The following is a 25,687-nucleotide window of genomic DNA, read 5'->3' on the forward strand; positions in this document are numbered from 1 at the left end:
TAGTCTTTATTCAAGGCAGCGAAGGGAATATCCAAGGGTTATGATGTCCACAGCGCTTAGTCTAATATTCAAGACGGCGAAGGGAATATCCAAAGCTTATGATACAGTGTATATCCCTTTATCTAAAAACAACAACAACAAAAAAGCAATTTCTCGTGAATTTTAGCGTCTTTTTCAATTATCTATCATTTTCCGGTGAAAACGCTGGGTTGAAAACGCTAATACCACGCCACTATCGCTTTATTTCCATCCAACAATGAAAGATTATGCAAAAACAATGTACCGGTACACTACAATACATTATAATTAATAATGTTGTAAATGAACAGAGTGATTTTTGTTTAAAACTAATGTATTTGTTGAGAGGGTGGTATAAAAACAGTATAGATAATCCCTTTTATTAGGAACTTTAGATATGATAACGGTACATTGTTCTAGATAAAGACTAAGCGCACCGCGTGACAGCTGTGGACATCATAACCCTTTGGATATTCCCTTCGCTGCCTTGAATGAAGACTAAGCGCACCGCGTTTACAACAGAACACCTGTGGACATACAGAAGGCAGTGCTCGTATTTGTATAGCGGTTAGTTTAGATTCAGCAGTATAGGGATATAAAAAAGAGACCAAATTGGTTAAAAATTCATTTATTATGACTAAGCTACTCATTTGGAAATGCTATCATAGCTTGATAAGCGTATCTATGTCCGACAAACAAAATTACACCAAAAAGGTTTTGCCACCTCGGGTGGTACCAACAACCCATTTTTCGGCTCTTGGCCCATGGACTAAAGTGAGATATACCCTTTCATCCATCAAATTCCCAAGGCGGGTTCTTCAGCTCAAACTCTGTCCAAGCCAGACTACGATTTCTTTTCACTCAAAAAAAAAAAAAAAAAAAAAAAATCACCTATTTTTTGTACATGCACCCAATGAAATATAGTCCCTTCAAATTCCATAGCATAAGCTTTCATCTTCCAACCAACATGCAGTTTGTAGAGGAATTCATACTCAATATCTCCAGCTATTCAGTGTTTTTGTTTTTGTTTTTGTTTTTTGGCCAAACTGCATTATTTATTTTTAATTATTTTTTCTTCATTTATTTTGGTATCTTTGGTACGAATTTGTGAAGGGGTATGGGACATTCCATTTTATTTACAGGTGTGAGCCCTATATATAGGTTGGAACTGTACTGCACGCGCACGTGTACTCGCATTTGACTCCGGAAAATTTTACCTAGGTCGTATAAGGTTTGTAAGGTCATAAATACTCCGAGGGCTTGTCCGCACGGACAATACTCCGACCGGCTAGTCGTGGTAGCGAGATACTTCTGAGAAAACTTAGGAGTATCTTGGTCGGAGGAAGAGGAGGTCGTGGTAAATTCCTCCGACCGGAGGAAGTTAGTCCCACGACCTTGTTCAGACGGGCACTACTCCGACCTTTCCTCCGAAGTTACTCCGACCAAACTTCCTCTGACCCTTCCTCCGAAGTTACTCCGACCAAAACTGCCCTCGTCTGAACACAGCTAACATTCCGTATGGAGATTTAGAGCGGCGCCGAGCATAACTTCGAAACGTAGTAGGAGGACGTAAGACATCTCATTGTCATCAGTGCATGGCGGATCCAGGATTTTGAAATGGGGGGGGGGGGGGTGCAAGTGGCGAGGGAGCGATGCGACCGAGCGGGGGAGAATGTGGGGAATGTGGGAGGGGATACCCCCTCCCATGATCAGGACTTTTTGAAACAATAATGTTCAAAAGTCGCATTTTGAGAGCACTTTTAGAGGAAAAACACTAATTTAAAAATTTTCTCATGGAATAAAAGACCAGAAATAGTTGATTGTAAATTAGAAAAAGGAAAATTAAACACCTCTTGTTTTTGAGTGACAACAGAAATAATGACCCATAGAGATGCTATCTGCCAAATTTGGTGGACATCGAGTTCATCTATAATACGTACCATCAGTACGTTATACCGTTGAATTACATTGTGATTTGTACATTTCCCTGCAAAATTTAACGTTTTTAAATTTGCCGTTGATGCAGCTTTCGAGATTTTTACATTTCGCGGTAAGACGTTTGTACATTTCCCGGCGTTTTTACAAAACATCCCGGCGTTTGTACAAATCCCGTCTCCAGTCTCCACAGACCGCCATGGACCTTTTTTTTCAATGTCGAGCTTGTCGGACTCAGTCAACGGTGATGGGATGAACCCTCTGGGATGACCCTATAGCAGAGATCTAGTTTAGTTTGGAGGTTGACAAGTTTAGGGCGTATCTCACCGGGCTTGAAACTAGTTTGCGACTAGTTCGCGACTCCAGATTTTGCTAGTTGCAGAGTCGTCTCCGCGACGTCTCCGAGACGTCTCCTGAAAATTACAGAGTCTCCGAGGAGTCGCAAGAAATTTAAACATGTTCGATTTTTCGCGAAGTATCCGCGAATCTCCGAGACGTCTCCATCAGTCGAGGAGACGTCGCGGAGGCTAATTATATCCGCGACTGCTGAGACGTCTCGGCGAAGTCTCCGCGATGTCTCCGAGATGTCTCCGAGACGTCGCCGAGACCTGCTGGAGACCAGAAAAACGGGTGAGAGGTCGCGGAGACGTCTCCGCGACTCTATTGACTCTACTTTATTTTGACCTGGTATACTTTAGAAACCACGTGACCCATGCGTGCTGACATCCTGCCTAAACAAGATCAAGTCAGGTGATCCTGCAACGGCTCCATCATACATGTATTTGAAATTTTTTGACACCTGCCGTAACTCGTCTCAGAGACGTCTCCTTGGTGAGACCGCAAGCCATTTTTATGTTGCAGACGTCTCCGCGACTGCTGCGACTGATAAGTTGGAGACGTCGCGGAGACATCTCCTTCGGTGAGATACAGCCTTCAGTGTAGCAGGCACTAGCAGCAGGGGTCAGACGTGGAAAGAGATTCTTTCCACCTCCATGAGGTATATAGCAGCATGAGTGGCAACAAAGACTTGTATTGTATAAAAAAACAACCTAGGGATCTTGGCCATCTATTTAGAAAATGGATGTGAAAAGAAAACACACTAAGTAGACAATAAACGCATTATTGAATGCAAAAGTATCTAAGGATGTTACTTATCTGTCATGATTCAGGGTACCCTATACCTATAATGTGGCAATTCCACCATGTGACTGAGTGCTCAAGGCGCAGTGGCAGTACAGTGGGTTAAAGAATGACATGAATTTGATACAAAAATCATTACAAGCACATGCATGTATTATAGCTCTACATTGAAGTTTCTTGTAAAAGAATGAAACAATAATGAGAAATATGAGATTACATAATGTACTTAGGCCTAATGAATATTCATGTTTTAATCTCTCCCCTGCTCGGTTACGAGAAAAAACAAACAAACAAAAACAAAACACAAACAAAAACAGAAAAAAGGCGCCCCGTAATATACCCCTTCAGCACCCTTATAGTGTATAATATCGGTGTGCTACAGGTTTCCAACATTAACCTTTGTTGATCAGTGGCGGATCCCGTAAAGGGGGGGGGGGGGCGCATAGAATATTTCTGGTGCCACTTCCGGGTTTGATCAGCTGACAAGCCCCCCCCCCCCAAAAAAAAAAAAAAATAAAAAAAATAATAATAATAAAATGATAATAATAAATAAATAAATAAATAAATAAAAACATTCTATAAAAGGCTCCCGTGCATTTTATTTTTTAGTTTCTCGCGCCACTTCCACAGCCCTGTCTTATAAAACTTGTGATAGAAATCAATCAGTCACAAATCTCTTGAAAGCTGCAATCAATCGCAACCTATGATTGATTGGTTGCAGTTCTTTGTCTTAATTTCAATCACAACTTTTTTTATAAGATGGATTTGCATTCAATCGCAAAGTTGTGATTGATTTGAATCAATCACAAGTCTTTATAAGACGGGGCCCAGGTTTCCATCGGCTGACATCCAAAAGAAAGAAAGAGAGAAAGAAAGATGGAAAGAAAGAAAAAAGGCTTCAGCTCTATCTGGTGCAAATGTTAAAAGGGGCTCGAGTGTCCCCTTTCATTTTTTTTTTTTGCTTTTGTTTCTTTAATTTACCCCCAAAAAAAATAAATAAATAAAGGGGCGCCCGGTGCGCCCCCCTCCGATCCGTCACTGTTGATGGTGATCCTTTTTGAGATAATGAGAATTCTCTTCAATTTGTCTCCCTCTAACAAGTGAGATTTGTAAGATCGCAACTGCTGATTTGTAATTTAACAAACATGTCAGAAAAAAGGATCCACGGAACTCGAACCTGTCATTTACTGCTTTCCGGGCAGCGACACCAGCATTACCAGGTTACCCCTGGTCGCGACACGATGAACTTGGAAAAATACCCAAGCTCCGAAATTCCGACATTGTTATGTTAAATAGTCCAAGGCGGACAAGGCATTAAATGAAAGCAAAAAGGATATTAAGTATATAGAGGGGTGAAGGTTGAGGTGTGAATTTTCTTCAATTTTCTCCCTCTAACAATTTCTTCTTCTTTTTTTTTTTTTTTTTTGTTAGAGGGAGACAAGAAGAACTCACTCACACCTTAACCTTCACCCCTCTATTCTCTTGCTCTCTTTAATGAGAAACCTATTATGAAAGAGAATTGTAATACTTGGAGGAATTCAAAATTTATTTGGTTACTGGTATTGAAATGGATAAAATATCCAAAGCAAAGCAATCCTAATAAAAGGTGGGACCCACTTTGCCTACCTTGTTTGTTTTTTTGTTTTTTTTTTTAGATATCTCAGCCATTTCTAAACCAATATCACCAAATGAACTTTGAATTCCTCTTAGAATTGATGTTCTTTAACATTTCATAAAATGGTTTATAAGTAAGTAAGTAAAAAAGTTAAGGGCTGGATCCCTCACCTTAACCAATACTATACCATCCCCTATTGGCTAAATCATGCAGATAACAAGTCAGAGACACCTCCCAGTTCGTAATACGCACTGTTCTCAATTGTACTTACTGTATTTAACTGCAATCAACGAGCTTTTCATGAGTAGTTGGGAGAAAAATTTCTTTGAATGTCAGTAGGGCCTACTCAGTTAATATCAAAGAGCTTAAGTGTTCATCGACTCCTATTAAAGTAATCGCGCGCCCTCTATTGTCTCTCCGACGTAAATGGTTCAAATATGGCCACGAAGTGGATGACAATGACGAGTAGCAGACGACGTGCCGAATGTGCCTCTCTGACAATGTGTCAGATCTGGTATTTCTTATGTCTGTCTTCTTTCATGATTAATTGCATAGTTTCTTCAGATGATGAGCTTGAAGGTGACTATTGTTTGATTTGATAATGAGACGTAAGGTGATTGGTAGTGGGCTAGCAAAAACCACGGCAACTACTGTAATACATGAATAGGGGGTCCGGTCTAACTAGCTAGCTATAGGCAACCCACGGCGTAGCCGTAGCACGCGTAGTTAGTGTACTCTGCTGTATATGTGCAACAGTATACAAATAGTGAATGGTCACGAGTGCAATGGTACGAGATTTCGCACGAGGTGAAAGATAGAGGCGCTCTATTCAACGAGGCGAAGCCGAGTTGAATAGTGCGCCTCATCTTTCACCGAGTGCGAAATCTTGTTCCATTGCACGAGTAAAGACCATACACTATTTGTTTTATACAACGTCCAAGTAGATCTTTATTTGGTTAGAGGATTGTTGGGTAGGTCTAAGTAGGCCTAGAAGTCTATATATGTATGAAAAATATAGCCATACTTACATGTGGATCCACTGCGATTCTCTTTCTGGCTTGTGCAATCAGTGTAGATACACTGACAGGTCGTCACAGCTGGCGCTCATACGTTACACGTGCACTAGCACTACGTAGGCCTACATACGCGCATGCATGTACCGCACACGTACACTGCGCTAGCTGCATATGCGATCCTCAATATGAAACACACACAGTACATGCAGTACCGTACAATTTCTCGAACCGTGGAATAGAACGAAAAAATCGAACCAAGTTGCACGCAAAAATAGAACCAAAATTGCATGGCGCGTTGAATGGAGTACTTATTGAATAGCACGTCACCAACAATCCTCCAATCAAATTACAAGGATCTACTTGGACGTTGTATAATAGATCCTAGCCTGTACAGACCCTGGCATGGCCCTGGCTGGATGATAGGGCCAGGTTAGTTGTATCGTATCACTGCAGTCCGTATTTGCATTGCATGGACACAAACCGTCTTAGTTCTAGTATTCGTCAAAAACAAACCAAAATATGTTATTAGACAACTTTGGCAGTTCTCGAGATCCTGACTAGACCTAGAGGAATTCAAGCAAAGAAGAAGAACCACCAACGGCAACGTCATTGACATAGTAAGGGTACTAGGTCTCGCGCAGGGACCTAATGATCGCGCATAGCGTAACTGCGTATAGCAAGCGATATTACGCGTAGGACTAAGCGCAAAATTTGCCGATACGCCCATGGAATAAACATACCTGACTTACCGCTCAACATGAGAAGGAAGCAGGTAAGAAATGTTGATTTCCAACAAATTTTCCACTAAATTTCAAATTTTTTACCTTGCACAAACCTACCTTCCCTTAAAATCTGTTCTAAGCCCGATGTTGTAGCCTAGACGTGTCGTCTCGCTTGTCTCGTTCGTAGTCGATAGAATTCGTATTTGTTCGATCGATCGTTTACCACGTGACGTCATCATACACAAGAACAATGTATAGGTCCCTACTGCCAGCTACGCTGAAATACTGTTAATAAATGTTGTTTTAAGTCAAATTTTAACACAACGATTATAATATTACGAAGGAATAAATATTTCAGTCTATCGAAGTTGAAGTGTGATTTCAATTTGAATTTGCTTGTGATTTCTTGCGCTAACTTGTGATATATTTGTGACAGGGGAGGGCCATTATAATGATACTGAAGAAAACAAATTAGATGAGAGTGTGACAAATGAGTGACGAAAATGAGAGGGTGACGAATGGGTGAGCACACACACAAACACACACACACACACAGAATATATGTTCATATTTTACTTTTTTCCATTTTATATTACGTGTATATTATTGGTTAAAGTGATTAGAAATATTGTAAGAAAACTTTATAAATGAAAATCATTAACGATTATGAAAATATCAATGATAAGAATGATAATAAGAATGATAAAATGATGATGGTGGTGGAAGTGATAATAATAATGAAAATGATAATGATGATGATGATTATGATGATCGATGATGGTGGTGGTGATAATAGTAATAATGATAATAATGATAATAACAATAATATAAATAATAACACATATAATAATAATAACAATAATATACACAAGTTAGGTAAAACTGCTGTTGCTTAACAGGGACAAATCTAATATCAAGTGCAAAAATATTCTACGAAAGCCGGAGCACGTTACAGCCGCAGAGGGGAAGACACTTTCACGCATGAAACTACAGAGGGCAGCTGCGCGATCTTTACATACCCCGAGAAATTGAACGCATAAAAAAAAGTCCGACATACAAACGGCGACAGCGCACTACTCCGTCATCGTATCATCAGGAGATTCTGGGAGGTGATTTTTCTGCATTTTCGTGATATTCATTGAGAAATTCAGGTACGATTATGAAATAACTTCTATTATAAGAGCATTTCAAATTTTCGTGCGCGATATCTAGACCCCTCAACCATATAACAAAAATAACATAAATTTCGTAATTGCCTTTTCCACAGTATGAAACTTCTTTTATGAATTGCCACTGCACTGTCCTTCAATGCATTGTGTAAACAAACACTTTCATAATGTCCATTCTACTTTTGTGAATTCTTGCATAATTTGTGAGCTGAAGGTTCCATGCAGGCAAAACTTCCTGGTTTTACAGTAATTTAATAGGAAAAACAGCAACTACATGTAGGCCCTATAATGTATTCCTAGAGAAGGGTGCTGTGATGTGATTGTGACCGTCATCACAAAATCAAAAAGTTGCACGCCCTGATTTTACATAAGAACTCACAAGTAGGTGAAACGGGTCAACCTAGTCAATCTTGAGTTTTTATATTTCTTGAAAGAGCAGTTCTACATTACTCTAGAATTTGTGATCATAAAACGAATAAAATTTTGTGTTTGGCAGTTTTTCTAGAACACTTTTTTAAGATAGAAAAGTATGATTAAGTTTTTCCTAGAGGCCCCTAACAAAATTTTTGTCGAGCTCACCAGAGGTGTGGGGAGACTAAGTCGTCGCCGGTGACACGAACCGACGAATCCCTCAGGTTTGCGTAAGAATGTCAATTCGAGAAAATCGCGTTTGAAGTTAACCCATTTTTGACTTATGGTTGCTACACTTTCATGTCTATAATTTCCAATTATTTTTGTAGTACATCAGACTTCAATTCTTGCTCTAACTTGTGAAGTTTTTATCGAATTGTATTGTTAACAAATAAGCGGGAATCGTCAAAGAGCTGCATGCATGCATTTTCGGTCTGCAAAGAACGTTGTCATTTTCCATGTGTGTCCATATGTACATGTACATTGAACGTTGTTATTGTCAACGCATGTATTACATAGTACGCGCACTGTGCACGCTGTCAATGAACTGCTGAATCTCAAAAACTACACGCAAGTCAATGCACACTGATTCGTCGGTTTGGTGACCGCGCGTACTAGTTTTCTAGTACGCGCGGTCACCGAACCGTCGAATCGCCTGATTGTTTAACACACGTGTCTATGGGGAAAACAAATAATTTTCACAAATGGAATTACATGCTTCTACAAAAGTGATAACTACGTAAAAATTACACCGAATTACACACTGAGAATTTCAGAATATGTAGTATGGAATGTCTACTATCGAAATGATTGAAAATCTCAAAATCGAAAATTTGACCCAAAATCGAGTGATTCGTCGGTTCGTGTGACCGGTGACGAAGTGATCGCCTGCAGGGTCTGTCCGTCCGCCGTCCATCCGTCGTCTGTCTGTGACACTACAAAAACTTGAATAACTCTCTACTGAGGACTTCAAGTTAAATCAGACTTGGAGGGAAGAGTGGTTATACAAAGTTACACATTTTGATAAACATGAAGGACACCTCAAAAGTCATAGGTCACAGACAGGTCAATGAACTTTTAAAGCCCAATGGTTTTTACAGCGCGTTTCGATTATGGCTCATAACTTTTGATCCCTATGTCTATTTGTGACCAAACTTGGACGGTAGATGTCCCTTGGGCAGTTGAAGGTTATCACAAGGTCAAAGGTCACAGACAGGGGTCAACGCACTTTTAGGGCCCAATGTTAAGTTTGTATGGCGCGTTTCGATTATGGCTCGTAACTTTTGATCCCTATGTCCATTTGTGACCAAACTTGGATGGGAGATGTCCCTTCGGGAGTTGAAGGTCATCACAAGGTCAAAGGTCACAGACAGGGGTCAACGCACTTTTAGGGCCCAATGTTCAGTTTTTACAGCGCGTTTTACCAAATGGCTAATAACTTTTGATTCCTATGTCCATTTGTGACCAAACTTGGATGGTAAATGTCCCTTGGGGAGTTGAAGGTCACCACAAGTTCAAAGAACTTCCGGGAGTTAGAAAAACATTGATTTCTTCTACGCGAATGGGCGAGACACAATTTGGCACTTGCCTTGTTTTAAAAAAACAATTACACACTCTTCACTTTCAACTCAACTTAGAGGATGATGCTCCTGCTCTGAAAGTTGGTATATATTGTAGATACTAGAATGTGTTAATAGAACATACTGAATTTCAGCTTAATCTGATAATCACTGCATTGTTGCTGGGGAGATTTACATCCTGTTTTTTGGTTTTATTTGTCCCATTCAATGCACAGAGCACAGCTTGGTAAGATAACACTTGAAAAGACCCTATACCCCATACTTCAGAGCCTCTTTTCTCAGTACACACTTTTACAGAGTGTATGCATTCTTTTCAAGATTTAGGTAGGTTTAATAGGAGGGTCCATTTGAATTGAGTTGTGCATCATCATTCATTTTAAAGTGTGAAGTCTGCTGTTTCGGAAAATACCCTCAACTAAAAATCCATGTCTGCTGTTTTTCGTTGGTTTTTTGTTGTATGTTGGATCACAATTGATTTTTTCAGTTATAAAAAAAAAAAGTTCATGGAAAAATATTGCACTGGTGTACAATAGAAATTAATACCTTGTATTCACGAAAGCCCATACTTCTACAGACATCCACATGATCATGTGGTCCTTACTGTCTGTGTCACTTGAATGCAGAACATGTTGTAGATCCCTATGTATTTTTCAATATTCCATGTACTGTCCTGCTAATTAATAACAATAACTGTCTTTTGCAATCAGAGCATCTTCTCTGCCGTACATGTGGCCATGAGGTAGCAGCATCAACAGATTTTGTGAGGGTGTCCAGTCCACAGGCCCTGGGGCAGAGGAATGACACCATCCTTGGCAAAGAGAATGTTCTTATTCAGCTGCTTAGAAACCCACATGGTATGCCTTGTAGCAAGCTACCCCTTCAAACTATGAATAAATGGAGTAGGAATTCACTGACTCAAGGGATTTCTCATATAAAGTTTGTATAGATTGAGCAGCCACCAGGAAGGTGATTTAGATGGTAAACCTTGCTAGGGCACCTGATCTGGGAGCCAAAGACCAAGTGCAATTTAGCATTACCATGTGCGAGTCCCCAGAAAAAATATAAAACTTTTGCTTGTGTAGTAACTGATTTTCTTGTATCTCTCAAACTTAAATGAGCCTCTCTAATATGCAGGAATTGAACCTTGAGTTGCTTTGCCTTTAACAAATTAACAAAAGACACTAAATGTTTATTCACCATTCTTGAAGTGCTCTTGGACTGTATCTTGCCAGTGTAATACAGTGCACTCCCGTTATAACGAAATGCTCGGGACCGGCAGTTGTCTTTCGTTATAACGAAATTTCGTTATAACCGAACAAATACAATATATAACGAAAACAAGGAACCACTTATATTATGTTTGCTGAATACTCATCATACACTGCAAAGCTATGTGAAATGTGATGGGATAACTGTATTACAATAATAAACGCAAGTTCCCCTCAGAAACTGTGTGTGACACAAGGAGCGAACACACAGTGGTGTGAAGCGTTCACCCATGCAGAGACGCTATAAATGCTTGTTCCGCTACGTATTTTCAAAAGCAATTCGCATTTCGTTATAACGGAGCACATTTCTTTTGTTTTTCTTTGTCTGTGGCGCTCGGAAAAGACTTCGTTATAACGGAAATTTCGCTATAACCGTGTTCGTTATAAGCGAATATTGTACCATAGACTTTAATGGTGATAATTTTGGGACCAGGAAGATTTACTTCGTTATAACGAAATTTCGTTATAACCGTGTTCGTTGTAACGGGAGTGCACTGTATTTCATAAACTGGGACTTAAAAGACAATTTCATGAATGGGTCAGTTTTTGCAATCAAGAGTCATAGTGATTGAATGAAGAATGATTATATCCCTTTTCAACAGACAGTGCAGTGAATTCCTACCTTGACTAGAACTAGCTTCTTTTTTTTTCCCTTTTTTTTATAACTTTATATGCTGCTGTGTTTCAGAGTTGCAAATATGGTAAGTTACTCATAGTCATACAGCAAAGCTTCATATGCAGTACAGCTTTGTTGAATTGCAGGTTTGGAGTGCACACTAATTCCAAGCCACTCTAAATTTGTTTCATGCAGGGAGAAGTTTTGAGGTTATCACAACTTCAAAGGCTCATGTCGCAAAGCAACCACAGGTAATGAATTTCATTTGTTCAGTACAGAAGGTAAAATAAATTGGAATATATCCAACAAATTTCTGTACTTGATTAATATCTTTTGTCATGATGAGATATAAGATCCTCATTTTGTGAATGAAGTGGGCTTCTTTGGACAAAGTAGTTTTTAGCATTTGTCAGAGGAATTACCAATTCTGCTGCACAAATTGCTGATGCAAATTTGCCTCAAATTTTCTTAAAGGGGTGTTGATTTTGAGTTCTGGCAGGAAAGTGAGTTCAAGCTATAGATAACTTTTAAATTCAACATTTAATAAGGAAGTGTAAAGAAAGATGCAGCTGTGTGACAATAGTGAATTCCTTAATTAAGTCAATTATTCTAATGATAAACCGTGTATTTCTGTCATTTCCTCTCATCTAGCTGTATGAACAAGATACATGGTTTGAGGGGTATTCATGGAAGATCATCTCTTGCCCTCATTGTCGTGCACATCTTGGATGGTGAGTTGAAATTGATTTGGTTTGGGTTCATGGGTGTGAGCCGATGAAGCATGACATGTTTGCCTTTCAGCGAGGCACTTTGTCCACATTGCTGATCTTCACCCATGAGTATAAATGGGTACCTGATAGAATTGCAATGTTTGTTGATCAGCAGGTGTTTGCCTGTAAAATGGTAACTGGCTTGAATGCTCCCCAGGGAGTGGAGAGTGAACACCGTCTCATTGCTGGTTGGAAATAATGTATCCTGTGACCAGGGTAAAAATAGTATGTATGCACCTTGAACACTACAGAGTGGATTTGGCGCAATACAAGTTGCATGTACAGTCAAACTCGGATACCTCGAATTCGTCGGGACTGAAGAAAATGGTTCGACGTACGCGAATTTCGAGGTACGCGTACGTCGAATTTTCTTCGACTTATCCGATGTTTATCGATGTTCGACGTTTATCGATGTTCAACATGGTGTCTGTTATAGTGCCTACTGATTGTTTGCATGCTTGTCAATTTGAATTGAATCAACTTTTATATGAATGAATTGAGTGAAAATAGGAAATGAAATCAAAATTTCAGAAATAAAGATTTTGGTGGCCCGATCGCGCCACCAAAAAAAAAAAAAAATCGGATGTTTGCCTTTACTTTTGAAAATGAACAGCGGTAACAATCGGCTACGTAAGATGCTAAAATAAATGTCAGGGGTTTGCGTTTAATTGTGGAAATGAATGACGGTAATATTCGACTCGGTATGATACTAAAATAAATGTCGGACGTTTGCTCATACTTTTGGAAATGAATAACGATAAGACTCAGCTCCGTATGGTGCTAAAACTAATGTTAGATATTTGATTTTGCGTTCGGAAATGAATAAGGATAACATTCGGCTCCGGAAGACGCTGAAATAAATGTCGAATTTTTGCTATGACGTTCGGAAATGAAAAACAATAACATTCAACTCCGTACGATGGTTAAATAAATGTCGGATGTTTCCTTATACTTTCGAAAGTAAATAGCAATAGCATTCGGCTCCGGAAGATGCTAAAATAGATGTCAGATGATCGTTTTTATGTTCGGAAGAAAATAGCAGTAATATTCTGCTCCATCATGTCCATATGATGCTAAAATAACTGTCTGATGTTTGCTTTTAAATTTCGAAATGAATAACAGTAACGTTCAGCTGCGTTTAATGGTAAAATTAATGTTTGATTTTTTGCTTTGACGTTCGGAAAAGAGTAACAATAATATTCAACTCCTGACAATGATGAAATAAATGCTGGATGTTTGCTTTTACGTTCGAAAGTAAATTGCAATAACATTTAGCTCCGGAAAATGCTAAAATAAATGTCGAATGTTTGCTTTGATGTTCTGAAGTGAATAACAATAATATTCAACTCCGTACGCTGATAAAATAAATGCCGGATGTGTGTTTTTACGTTCGAAAGTAAATGTCAATAGCATTCAGCTCCGGAAGATGCTAAAATACATGTCGAATGATTGCTTTTACGTTTGGCATGTTTGGAAGTAAACAGCAGTAACATTCTGCCCCACACGATGATAAAAAAAATATTGGATATTTGCTACGGTATACATTTCGAAATAAATATCAGTAACATTCAGCTATACGTTTCATGGTCCAAAATGTCTGATGTCTGCCTTGACGTTCAAAAATGAAAAACAGTAACATTCGGCTCCGTGCGATGATAAAATAATTGTCAGATGATTCATTTCACTTTCGGAAGTGCACAGCAGTAACATTCGGCTCCGTTCGATAATGGAATAAATGTCGGATGTTTGAAATGAATAACGGTAATATTCTGCTCCATACGATGCAAAAATAAATAACAGATTGTTGCTTTAACATTTGGAAATGATTAATGGTATTAATCCGCTCAGTTAGATGCTAAAACAAATAGCGGATGTTTGCTTTCACGTTTGGAAATGGATTAGGATAGTATTCAGCTCCGTAAGATTCTAAAATGAGTGTCGGTTGTTTGCTTTTACATTTAAAAATGAATAACGGTAACTTTCGGCTTTTTACAATGCTAAAACAAATGTCGGATGCTAACAAATGTCAGCAAATGCTCCCATTTTCTCATTTCAAACGTAAGTTTTGACCTCCTCAATATAATGGGCATCAACTTTTTATATAATCTCTACGCCTATTTGTCAAATCTTTAAACACAGAGTAAGATGATTGAATTTTCTATTCATTTGTTTTAGACATGGGCATCTGTATCACTTCAATAATGCTTAGTATTAATTTGTCTATGTTTAGTAGGACCGATTTAGTTTTTCTAATGTTTTTCCTGATTTTTTTTTTTTGTTACCAGATTTTACTTTCGACCACCAGAAAATAAAAATCAATGATACTGGTGGCCCGATAAAACTTAGTGCTGAGCCCTGTGTATTCTATTCTTCATTGTGATAAGATTTTCATAATCGCATTGTTGGAAAAAAAAAAAGTTTCAGTGCTTGCGTTCTCGGGGAAGTAAACTTCGTGAAAGGCAAAAAAAAAAAATAGTTTGAAAAAAGGCACTACGAGGGAGATTGATGTTTTGACAGTGGAGCGTGATTAATGGCAAAGATAATACAATAACTCTCAACGTAAGCAGGTGCGCCCCGACGGTTGAGAAATCTACGCGCACGGTATGACTGTCTCGATCAAAAATCAAAACACAGTGGTTAAAGAAAAGCAAATGATGGGGCAGCGCGTAGTGCTATCGTAAAGCACTCCATTGGCACGGGTGCTATGTGCATACCATGTACGTGTGTTGGTAGGTGTTGGGGATTTTCCTTGTCAGCTGTGTATCGGGTATTTCTTCTTGGGCGCGCGATTGTTCTGGTCTCAGAATATTTACAATCGAGTGTGAAAACATTTGTGACATGTCTTCGCTGTCCACGCGCGCTTAATCGGAGATGCTGAGTGATGTTTGCAATTTCGATTCGAGCAACATGCTGGGAAAAACAATAAGTTAACTAGACTCGGAATTTGTCAAGACTGACAAATTAGGTGATCCGATTTTTTTTTTTTTTAATCAATGATTCGAGTCCTGATCGCAATAGGCATGACCATATAGGTTTCATCTGTGTTTAGAGACATTGGCCGTGTGATATTTGGATTCTCATTTACAAAAGAGAGTCAGGTCTACCATCTTTGGTACCAAATTCGGTATAAACCAGGGAGGTACCTCCCTGGTATAAACTATAACGAAGATACAGAATGAAGTACATTTGACCATTGACCCAACTTTGCACAGCCAAGATGGCATCTGAGCAAAAAGTGGTTATTTTGTGAAATGATTCTTGTAACATGGTCTTTGCGTGTGCAAAATATTGGAAAGATAGGACATGTATTCACCAAGATACAGGTTGAAACATTTATGACCTTTGACCCTAATTTACATACCAAAGATGGTGTCTGATCAAGTAGTTGTTATTTTATGAAATAATGTACGTGACATAAACTAAACATGTGCAAAATATGGGGGTGATAGGGGCTGTTTTTCTAGAGTTATTGCAAAGAAAGTTGCAGAAAGAAAGAAATATCTCAATACATCGAAGATAAGTTTGATTTCAACCAAGTTTTTTGACGTGATCTCGGCGTCGTATGAAAAGATGGAGCGAATAGCGACGATAGCCCAAAGTCTCAGCTACAACATATTAAAATCTGGGAGAAATTCACCGAGGAGTAAGTGAGCTAGTGCTCGATAAAGACCGTCATGTCAATTTTCATTTCCAGAAAAATTCCCTCCCATAGAGATAACACGTAAACTGGTTAAATTTGACAAGGTTACATTATATCCATTTTCACGAGGTGAAGACATCATCCGATTAAAATTTTGATGAACAAAACTTAAAGAGTATTAAATTGGCTACAACATACTAAAATCTGGAAGAAATTCACCGAAGGGTAAGTGAGCTAGTCGTCGATAAAGACAATCATGTCAATTTTCACATCTAGAAAAAGTCCCTCCCATACAGATAACACGACATAACGAAGATACAGGAAGAAGTACATATGACCTTTGACCCCACTTTGCACAGCCAAGATGGCATCTGAGCAAAAAGTGGTTATTTTGTGAAATGATCCTTGTAACATGGTCTTTACGTGTGCAAAATATGGTAAAGATAGGACATGTATTCACCAAGATACAGGATGAAACATTTATGACCTTTGACCCTAATTTACATACCCAAGATGGTGTCCGATCAAGAAGTTGTTATTTTATGAAATAATGTACGTGACATGAACTAAACATATGCAAAATATGGGATTGATAACCATTGTTGTTCTTCATCTATTGCACAGAATGTAGTAGAAAGAAAGAAAAATAAAGAAAAAATTATGTTACTTTATAGAAATTTGAAGGAGAAGCATTAAAAAATCAGAAAAAGATAAAGTTAGGAAGGGAGATTAAGACTAAATAAAGAAAAAGAAGAAAAAAGAGTTTGGAAAAAAAAATAAAAAAATATTGGCAAGGGTGAGGCTCGAACCAGGGACCTTAGGATTACGAGTCGGATGCGCTATGCAATGACCTATTTCATGCTCCATAGGCCCTGTGTATTAAGCAAAATGACGCTGCATCGAAGCCACGTGCCATTTTCAACCAAGTTTTTCGACGTGATGCCGGCCTCGTATGAAAAAATGGAGGGCACATTTACGATAGCCCAAAGTCTCAGCTACAACATACTAAAATCTGGGAAAAATTCACCGAAGCATAAGTGAGCTAATGCTCGAAAAAGATAGTCATGTCAATTTTCACTGCCAGAAAAACTGCTCTCCCATAGAGATAACACGTAAACTGGTCAAATTTGACAAGATTACTTTTAATCCATTTTTACGAGGTGATGCCGCCATCCAATCAAAATGTTGTTATTACATTAATGAAAGAACATTTAATAAGCTACAACATACTGAAATCTGAGTGAAAATTGGCAGAGGATAAGTGAGATACGCCCAAGTAAACTTGAAAATTGATGACGTCATTTTGAAAATTTACTTTTTTTACTTTATTAAGAAATTTGATATCTTTTAATCACTTTTTCAGTATCGCCAACCCATAAACTGACATGTACAACTCATCAGCTTTCAGATTATGTAAAGAAAATGGGGGGTCACCGTCCATCCTGACGAGTAAAATCGGATTTAAAATTGGCGGTTTTTGGGCATTGTTGTACTGTATATCGCCATTGACGCGCGCGCGGAATTTCAACTTTGACAGTCCCGTATGACGTCATATTGAGTCGGATTGACTTGAAACTTGCTAGAAATGTTCCTTGACTTTTCAGACATCCGATAAATGAAAAAAATCGGGAAATTTCTGTTGCATATGAGCTGTACGTGCGTATATGTGCGCGCGCGTACGCGTCCGTCCAATTTTTTCAATTTTTCAAAAAATGCTGCAAATGGTCTGAAACGTGTGCAAAAAAAATTTGAGCTCGATTTGAGCATACAAATATTTCAACGCGCGCGTACGCGCACGTTTTAAGAGAAAATATGAATTTTGAGAATATGAGTAGAATGCGCATAACTTGAAATATATGTGACGTAAATTTCATTGAAAAACTCTATTCCATTAGTGAGATATGATTGAGAATGTGTTTTCATATAATGACGTCACAGTGACGTCACGGTCGACTGATCACTATTATACATTAGATCTGTCGTCTTTGGGACATGATACATATATGGTATAATTTTGAAATTGATAGGAAGAGGACTTTCTGAGCTAACCTCTACACAAATTTTGTCCAGAAATAAAGAAGAAGAAGAAGAAGAACCAACAAAGAATCCGTACAGATACAGAAGGTGATCCGAGAGGATTCTCGGATCACCTAATCAAGATCGGGACATTATATTTCCCTTCGAGGTAACCGAACTTCGAGTTATCTTTTTCGAGCTACGCGAATTTTAATACACAGAAACTCCATCGGAACAATCGGGACTTTCATTTTGCCCCCGAGGTAAGTGATATTCGGCTTATCCGACGTCGAGGTATCCGAGTTTGACTGTATGTTAGTACTACTCTTTCACAAAATTAGGTAAGATTTAGATCCAGATGGTGATCCGGATCACAACCCAAAAATTTAATTACTGGTACTGTTTCTTGTGTCATTATCAAGTATTCCTGAAGATGTTATCCAGATCCATTCATAAGTTTTTGAGTTGTTTTGCAAAAAAAAAAAAGAAGAAAAAAAAAAAGACCATCAACAAAATGGAAAGGAGCACTTTCCAAATCACTTTATTTTGCAGTTTCATTGGCCTGAATGTTACGTGATGCCACAAGGATAGTATAGTGAGGGGTTGTACATGACTTTTAATGATATTGTACATGTGTATGAAGGAACATTGGTTGTGTGTGTATACTATAAAGTATGTAAACAGGAATGCATGTGATTATTGTTTATGATAGCTTAATTACTGCAATAAGGCTATAGTGTTCATTTTATCTTGTGTTTGAAAACACAAATACAAGAACTGGTACATGAGTGAGAGGTGTTGTACATGTATTATTTAATGAAGGGCACAGCTTTGACCTCGTACATCGTGTACACATGATGTAATCAAAATATGATGTAAGAAGTCAGGAGTCTAGTGCTGTCTCTTTGTCACAGTCTCCTTTGTTTTTGTTTTTTTATTTTTTTTTTCAAATTATAAGGCATAGTACTCTGTTTATACAGAGCATTTAATGGCTCCTGGACACCTCTGAACTCTGTATGAACAGACAGTTTGGCCCTTGAATGCTCTAAAGTTTGCCCCTCTCCAGCTAGGCTAGGCTCAGGAGTGCTCCTGAAGTGCTGTAAACTCCGTATAAATGGTCACCAATGTTTAGAGTGCTTGGGAAGTGGAATGTGGTCGACATTGTGGTGTGCATTGTGCATGCAGTCTGTATGTTTGAAGTTCCTGATGCACACTTGAACATCACTGTGATAGTTATCGTCGCTTGGGTGACAAGACCTTGTATCTGCAATTTTGGTGAAAATGACTTTTTTGGATAAATGGTCAGCTAATCTGTTGAGTGATGTCCTGTCCAAATCCTAGATGTCTTACCCCAAAAATGAAGCCACCACAGCATGTCAAAGGAATGTCTATTCCATTGGATACAGTACTATGGCTGCCATGTTTTTTTGCTCTCCCGAACATTTGACATTTTGTAGATACAAGGTCTTGTCGCCCTAGCGATGTTATGCCCCTCTCAGCCACTTTGCATGTGGTCTCATGGAGTGGTGATTGTTTGAATGAACAGTCTCAGAGGGGCATAAGTCGAAGCTCTTCCAGAGCGCTCCTTGGTCCAATGTTGCATATAAATAGGTTATAAGATAGCCTTCACAGCGGATAGAGTTCTATCAATAGTCGGCCAATACAGCTTTTTCATTTTAGGAGCAAAAGTGTCAATTCTTCATCTGGCCAGAGAGAGCACAGTCTACCAGCTGGCCATGGCCGCATTAACTCGTTGAGGGTGGGCTGATTTTGCTACAACACACATTTCCCATAGACACTTGCCCGAGTACACTCTTGACTCATCCTCAACAGGATAAAACAGCTGCTACAGCTGTGTGAGGTCGATGCTGCATAAGCTATGGTGGAAGTATGAATCTGACAAAGTTGGACCCATCATAGCTGCCAGTTTAAGGCACATTTTAACACAACATATTGTGTGTCTGTGTGTGTACATTTTGTGTGAGTGTGGTATTTTGATAGCTGAAGATGACATCTCATGTAATTGTACCACAGGAACACAAAATACGACATTTAATTTTGACAAAACTGTCATTTTGGTAGTCTAGCCTACAAGTTTCACGCTTTTGTAGCCATGCACACTGTCACAGTTGTACTGTTTACCATGTTCTTTGCTTGCCTGTGTGTGATGTTTACGTGTGAACAGGATTATTACCTCTCGAATCAAAAACAAATTGTAGAGAGAATGCCATAACATGATATTGTTTGCAGCCAAACTGTCGCGTAGGAAAGCACTGGGATGAAAGCCTTAAAGAAACACAGGAATTTAGATGCCCACAAGATTGCCTCAAGATAAAAAACAAAACAAAACAAAACACTTTTCTACAGTTTTCCAGCATGAAGATGCAATTCAATTTGGTGAGGTATATAAGCCAGTTTTGCCCCCAGGGAATGAAAAGTGCCCACTGCAGGAAACTGTAGCCTTCCATGTGGTGCACCACCTAATTTTCATAAACTAGCAATGTGCTCTGACAAAAGATTTTCTTACTTCCTAATGTCAGCTACACAGACATTCTTTCATGAGAATATTTATTTGCATAGCTAACTTGACCTATATGATATAATTCATACAGGTATTATGAACCACAGGTAACTAGCAAGCATGAGTCAAGGAGAGAGGATGTGGCCAGCCAGGATGGAGAAGAGCCGGAGGTGGACCATGATGAGAAGAGACCCTTCTTTGGACTCATTCTGAACTACCTCATTCACCAGCAATGTGAGTTATGTAACACACCATAATTAATAAAACAAATAATGAATGTTTCTTAAGTTCAGGACAACACCAGTGTCACAGCCCTGTTGAGGGTCGACAATGATTTAGATTTTAAAGGTAAACCGATTGCTTGGATAATCAACAGACCAATTAGACTTGCACACTGAAAATAAGGTTGCAAACAACTGCATCATTCTTTCCTTAGCAACACTTATACTGTATTGAACAGGAATGTTGAAAATGAATACAATTCCAAGCTTGTGCGGGTTTTACAAACCTCAAGACTGAGTGCGTATGATAAATCTCAGGGATTTTCAAATGAATTGAAAAAAATGTAACCTGGTTATTATGTACTCAGGGACCACTACACTCTTGCATGCACGGATTATATCCAAATACACCAAAACCTGGAATAAAAGTTCATGGTTGGGGGCCCCAATGAAGTGTCTCTGGTGTGACAACTTTCAGGTGAAAAGCGACTTCGATCTGAACAATGACTGCTACTGAACCAAGCGTTATTCCAAAACTTTATTCTTCATTTGATGACCCTGTACTTAAGTTTCTTCTACATTCACATTGATAATCCACATGCACACACATGCACACACAATCACCATTTAGTTACCAATGAGTCCATGTACATTTAAATAGATTTACACTCTAATAACCATCACCAACTTATCAAATTGGCTTTGTTTAAAATCTGGTTAGAGAATATTGTGTGAATAAACCCATACATTCTTCTAACCAAATATCATAGAGTATCAATACATGAAGTATAACCAAACATATAATTGATAAATACATAAACTGGTCATTATCAATTCATAACCATGCTAACTGCCGTAAAAGCAGTTATATTTCAGATACTGTCAAAGTCTTATAAAGTTCATGTTGAACTTACCGTTGCGCATGATTTTTTCATTTGAGCTGAACTGAAAGCTCCAGTTGTAAATGACAGAGATTGCAAGATTATTAAAATCTTGGGTTCAAAACATGGCTTGACAAATAAGACTACAACCGCCATTACTCGCGATGGCAGACAGATATAAGTTTGAAGGATGAATATGCAGCTTGGGGGCAACCAAATATCAGCAACCAAAATCAGATGTTGTCTGGATGAAAGCGAAGAATGAAGTGCCAAATACAATAAGCCTTGCCCCACTTCTCACTTGGGGCATCATGGCACATACCTATGAGCTTTGCTGGACATATGCTGTACAATGCACAAAAGGTGTAATGTATACCCATGCATCAAACCCATTGACAAACTGACCTACAGCATTGAAATACCTCTGTACTTAGAGCGAACAATTAATTTGCATGTCTTCTATAGATGCGCTTTACTGAGGGGAACATTTGCAAAGAGTTTTCACATCCGGCATTGTCTAATAAGTATGCGTTACACCTGTACAGCTGCTGTTCCAAAGTTGTACTGCCAATAATATTTTCCTTTAAAAAAAATGAATGCAGTTTTCGCCTCTACTTCTGACAACCTGTAAAAAACAAAAAAAACCAAAACAAAACACACACTCTGTAATGTTTTATGATAGATACCAGTGGCAGATTCAGAGGGGAGTATACCAGGCATGTGCCCCCTCTTTATCTTTTTTTTTTTTTTAAACAAAAGAAAAAAAAAGATGGGGGGGCATGTGCGCCCCCTATAATTTTGTAAAGGTGCCTTCCCTTTACAGAATTCCTGTATCCGCTTCTGAATACAAAAAGTAGATTAAACATGAACATTAGCTGAATCCAATTACAAGCATTCAGGGACATATCCAGGAATTCTGAAAAGGGGGGGGGGGGCAAAAAAAAAATTCAATTTTTCTTTTTATTACTTTTACTCTTAAAAAAAGTAAAGGAGGCAAAGGGGGAGGTATAAAAAGTAAAGGGGGATGCATATATGCCTGTATGAGGAAACAATGTTGTGTCTATCAACTTTTGGGTGCACATTCTCAAGGTCAAATGTCAAAGGTCAAAGTCAGATTCTTCAAATTTCATAATTTTCCTCATATCTATATCTATGCAATGCTTGAAGGTATTTTCTTAAAACTTAGTAATACAATTTATATGTATATCAATATATATATATATATATATATATATATATATATATATATATATGTATATACATGTATTACCAGGTAAAGATTCCCTGGGAAAAGTTTTGGGCCATGGGTCAAAGGTCGAGTAAAAGAGCTAAATTTTCACTCTTTTCTCTATATATTTGGGGAATGGCTCATGGCATCTTCATGAAATGCATCCATTCCCATTTCAGTAACTCTCTGGTGAGGACCAGGCAGTGGTAAAATTTTGAGTTTATAAATGGCGCAGGCCAAAATGGCCCCCGCCAGGCTCGGACCATTTTGGCGCTGCTGTAGGCTAGTGCCAGGTACGGCGCTGACCAAAGGGTTTATGAATGATAGCAGCACCAGGCTTAAAATTCCTTGCACGGTCAAAGGTCAGAATTCCCTGGCTGTGGCTGTGCTGGAGCGCGTTTTAAATAGTCATGGCAGTTATCCCTTACGTGGCTGAGTTCTTGAAGGGGTCATTGTAAATGTAGCGTGGCTGTGTTATGGTTACTGAACGCAATTTTTACCGCTTAGTGCGGGCTATTTTAGTGCAGGCCAGGAGCTGTCCAAAAATGCATGAGCTTCTATATGGGAAATTAGTACGTATAAAAAGTTATGCATGTACTGCCTGACAATGGTTCTCTTGGGAATTTTAGGGTCATTGGGTCAAAGGTCCAGGTTAAAATGGTAAAATTCTGCTATTCATTGCTCAACTTATACATCGTTAGTCCGTATCCAAGAGATTACTCAGTGCATATTAAATCTAAATCAAACTAGGTACATAGGCATTACTGCACTATGGTTCTGTCAGAAAAATGGATGTTACCAATTGGTGATCATTTGAAGATTTGTGGGCCAAGGGGTCAAAGTGTAAGGGTCAAAGGTCACATAAAATACGTATATTCCTAAATACTTGCTCTCTTAATTAAGCTATCCATCCAGATGAAACCTACATTAGTACAAAGTAAACACATTTGTGAAAAGTAACACATTTGTGCCAAACATGTCATTTCCATTCTTCTTTTTTTTTTTTACCAATTATGTGAAATGGTCATCTCACATTGTAAAGATGTTCTGTAGACCTGTTGGGAGAACTTTAAGATATGGTGGAGGCATACCAGTTGCCATAGAGACATTTCTAGTTTTGGCAATTTTTTTTATGTATTTGATTTTACAGATGCTGACTCTCTTGTAATCAAACCCAAGTTCTATGGAGGTTGACCTTTGCTGGAGTGAAGAGAACATCCCCAGTGGCAATCTGACCAGTACTATCTCAGCTCAATTACTGTATGTAATGAGACCTCTATGTGACCATTCATTTTGGTTTCACTTCGATGAAGCAATGCTGTGTTATATCTCATATATGTGACCGTCCAGCTTGAAACCTACAAAAGTCCCATATTGTGAAACATTGGTAGCTTCAAACAAACCGAGATTGAGGTATTAGCAGTTTGTCTGGACTATATGTTTTTGATAATTGCTTTCTATTGGAAATACAGTGTAGAATATTTTTATTGATTCTACTGCACAGCATGCCCGAGTGACCCTAATCTTTAAATCCTCTTTTCTCCCTTTTGTATGATGAAATTGTGCCTCCTTTTCAGTCAATGTTTCATAGGTCATGTATCATTTTAAAGCTTAGAGCTTACTCTTTTTTCTTTTCTTTTTTGGTCAAAAAGTGGAAATTAATTTTGGCCTACTTTTTGTGGGGTTTGAGCTGGGCGGTCATATATTATAATTTATTCTTTGTGTGTGTCAATCTCGACAGTGTTCATCTACTAGATTAATACCATGTAATTTCTTGCTTTTGTTCTGTTGCTTTCCTCTTTTTATACCCCCGCCAAACAAAGTTTGAAGGGGGTATATAGGAATCAGCGGACGGTCGGGCGGTCCGGCGGTCGGGCGGTCGGTCCGTTGCAAATCTTGCGTCACGAACTACTTCCTCAGTTTTCAACCGATTCCCATAAAACTTGGCACAGATGTGTGCCTTGGGTTGTAGATGTGCAAGACGTATTTTTTGACAGTACCCAAAAGTACGTTGCCATGGTAACGGCATATTATGGGCAAAAATGGGTACAAATCTTGCGTCGCGAACTCCTCCCACAGTTTTTGATCAATTTTTATGAAATTAGGTACAGATGTTCATCTGAATATGTTAATGTGCAAGACACATATTTCCGCAGTGGCAAAAAGTGCGTTGCCATGGTAACGGCATGTTATTGGTAAAATATAGGGCAAAATGCTTCATGGCAAAACTGCTTCATCAGTGTTCTTCCAATTCTCATGGAATTCATATTGAATGTTTGTCTTAGGATATAGGTCAGCATGACACATTTCTTGACAGTGACAAAAAGTATGTTGCCATGGTAACAGCTCACATATTATGAGCAAAATGATGGAAAATTTTGTGTTGCAAACTACTTCCTCAGTTTTTGCCCAATTTCCATGAAACTTGGTACAGATGTGTGCCTTTGGTTGTAGATGTGCAAGACGCATTTTTCGACAGTACCCGAAAGTACGTTACCATGGTAACGGCATATTAATGGCAGAAGATCAAGGAAAGATCTTGCGGATTTAACTACTTCCTCAGTTTTTTGACCAAAGCTTATGAAATGTTGTTTGGCGGGGGTATAACCAGTCGCTGTAGCGACATTTCTAGTTTTTTCTGCTCTCTCTCTCTCTTGCATTTGTGTGGTTAAACCAGTGAATGCAAGGCTTTCTTTAATATGAAACTTTAGAAGCAGCTTAACCATTACAATTGTATCTACACTATTGCAGCACTTCATTAGCTGTGGGGTTATGGTAATTACCATGGCAGTTGCATTTATCGTATGTAGCAAGACACGTCTATGTTGTGTGCCTCAGCTTGATTGATGTGATATCATGCACAGGTGCCTATCAAAGCTATCTTCAACTCATACAAGCTGTGGCTCCTGTAATACTTGGG

The 25,687-nt window shown here is 38.6% G+C and overlaps 1 protein-coding gene across 1 annotated transcript; it reads left to right on the plus strand.

Moving 5' to 3' along the window:
- Positions 1 to 5,172: 5,172 nt before the first annotated feature.
- On the plus strand, positions 5,173 to 23,961 carry LOC140240084 (uncharacterized). The gene is made up of 6 exons (XM_072319892.1): positions 5,173 to 5,287; positions 10,314 to 10,460; positions 11,686 to 11,741; positions 12,142 to 12,221; positions 20,529 to 20,671; positions 23,918 to 23,961. The coding sequence occupies exons 1-6, from the start codon at positions 5,209 to 5,211 to the stop codon at positions 23,959 to 23,961; spliced, it is 549 nt and encodes a 182-aa protein (XP_072175993.1). The 5' UTR covers positions 5,173 to 5,208.
- The last annotated feature ends 1,726 nt before the right edge of the window (positions 23,962 to 25,687 follow it).

The sequence above is a fragment of the Diadema setosum genome, chromosome 16 (assembly GCF_964275005.1).
Source record: "Diadema setosum chromosome 16, eeDiaSeto1, whole genome shotgun sequence".
Taxonomy (NCBI): Eukaryota; Metazoa; Echinodermata; class Echinoidea; order Diadematoida; family Diadematidae; genus Diadema; species Diadema setosum.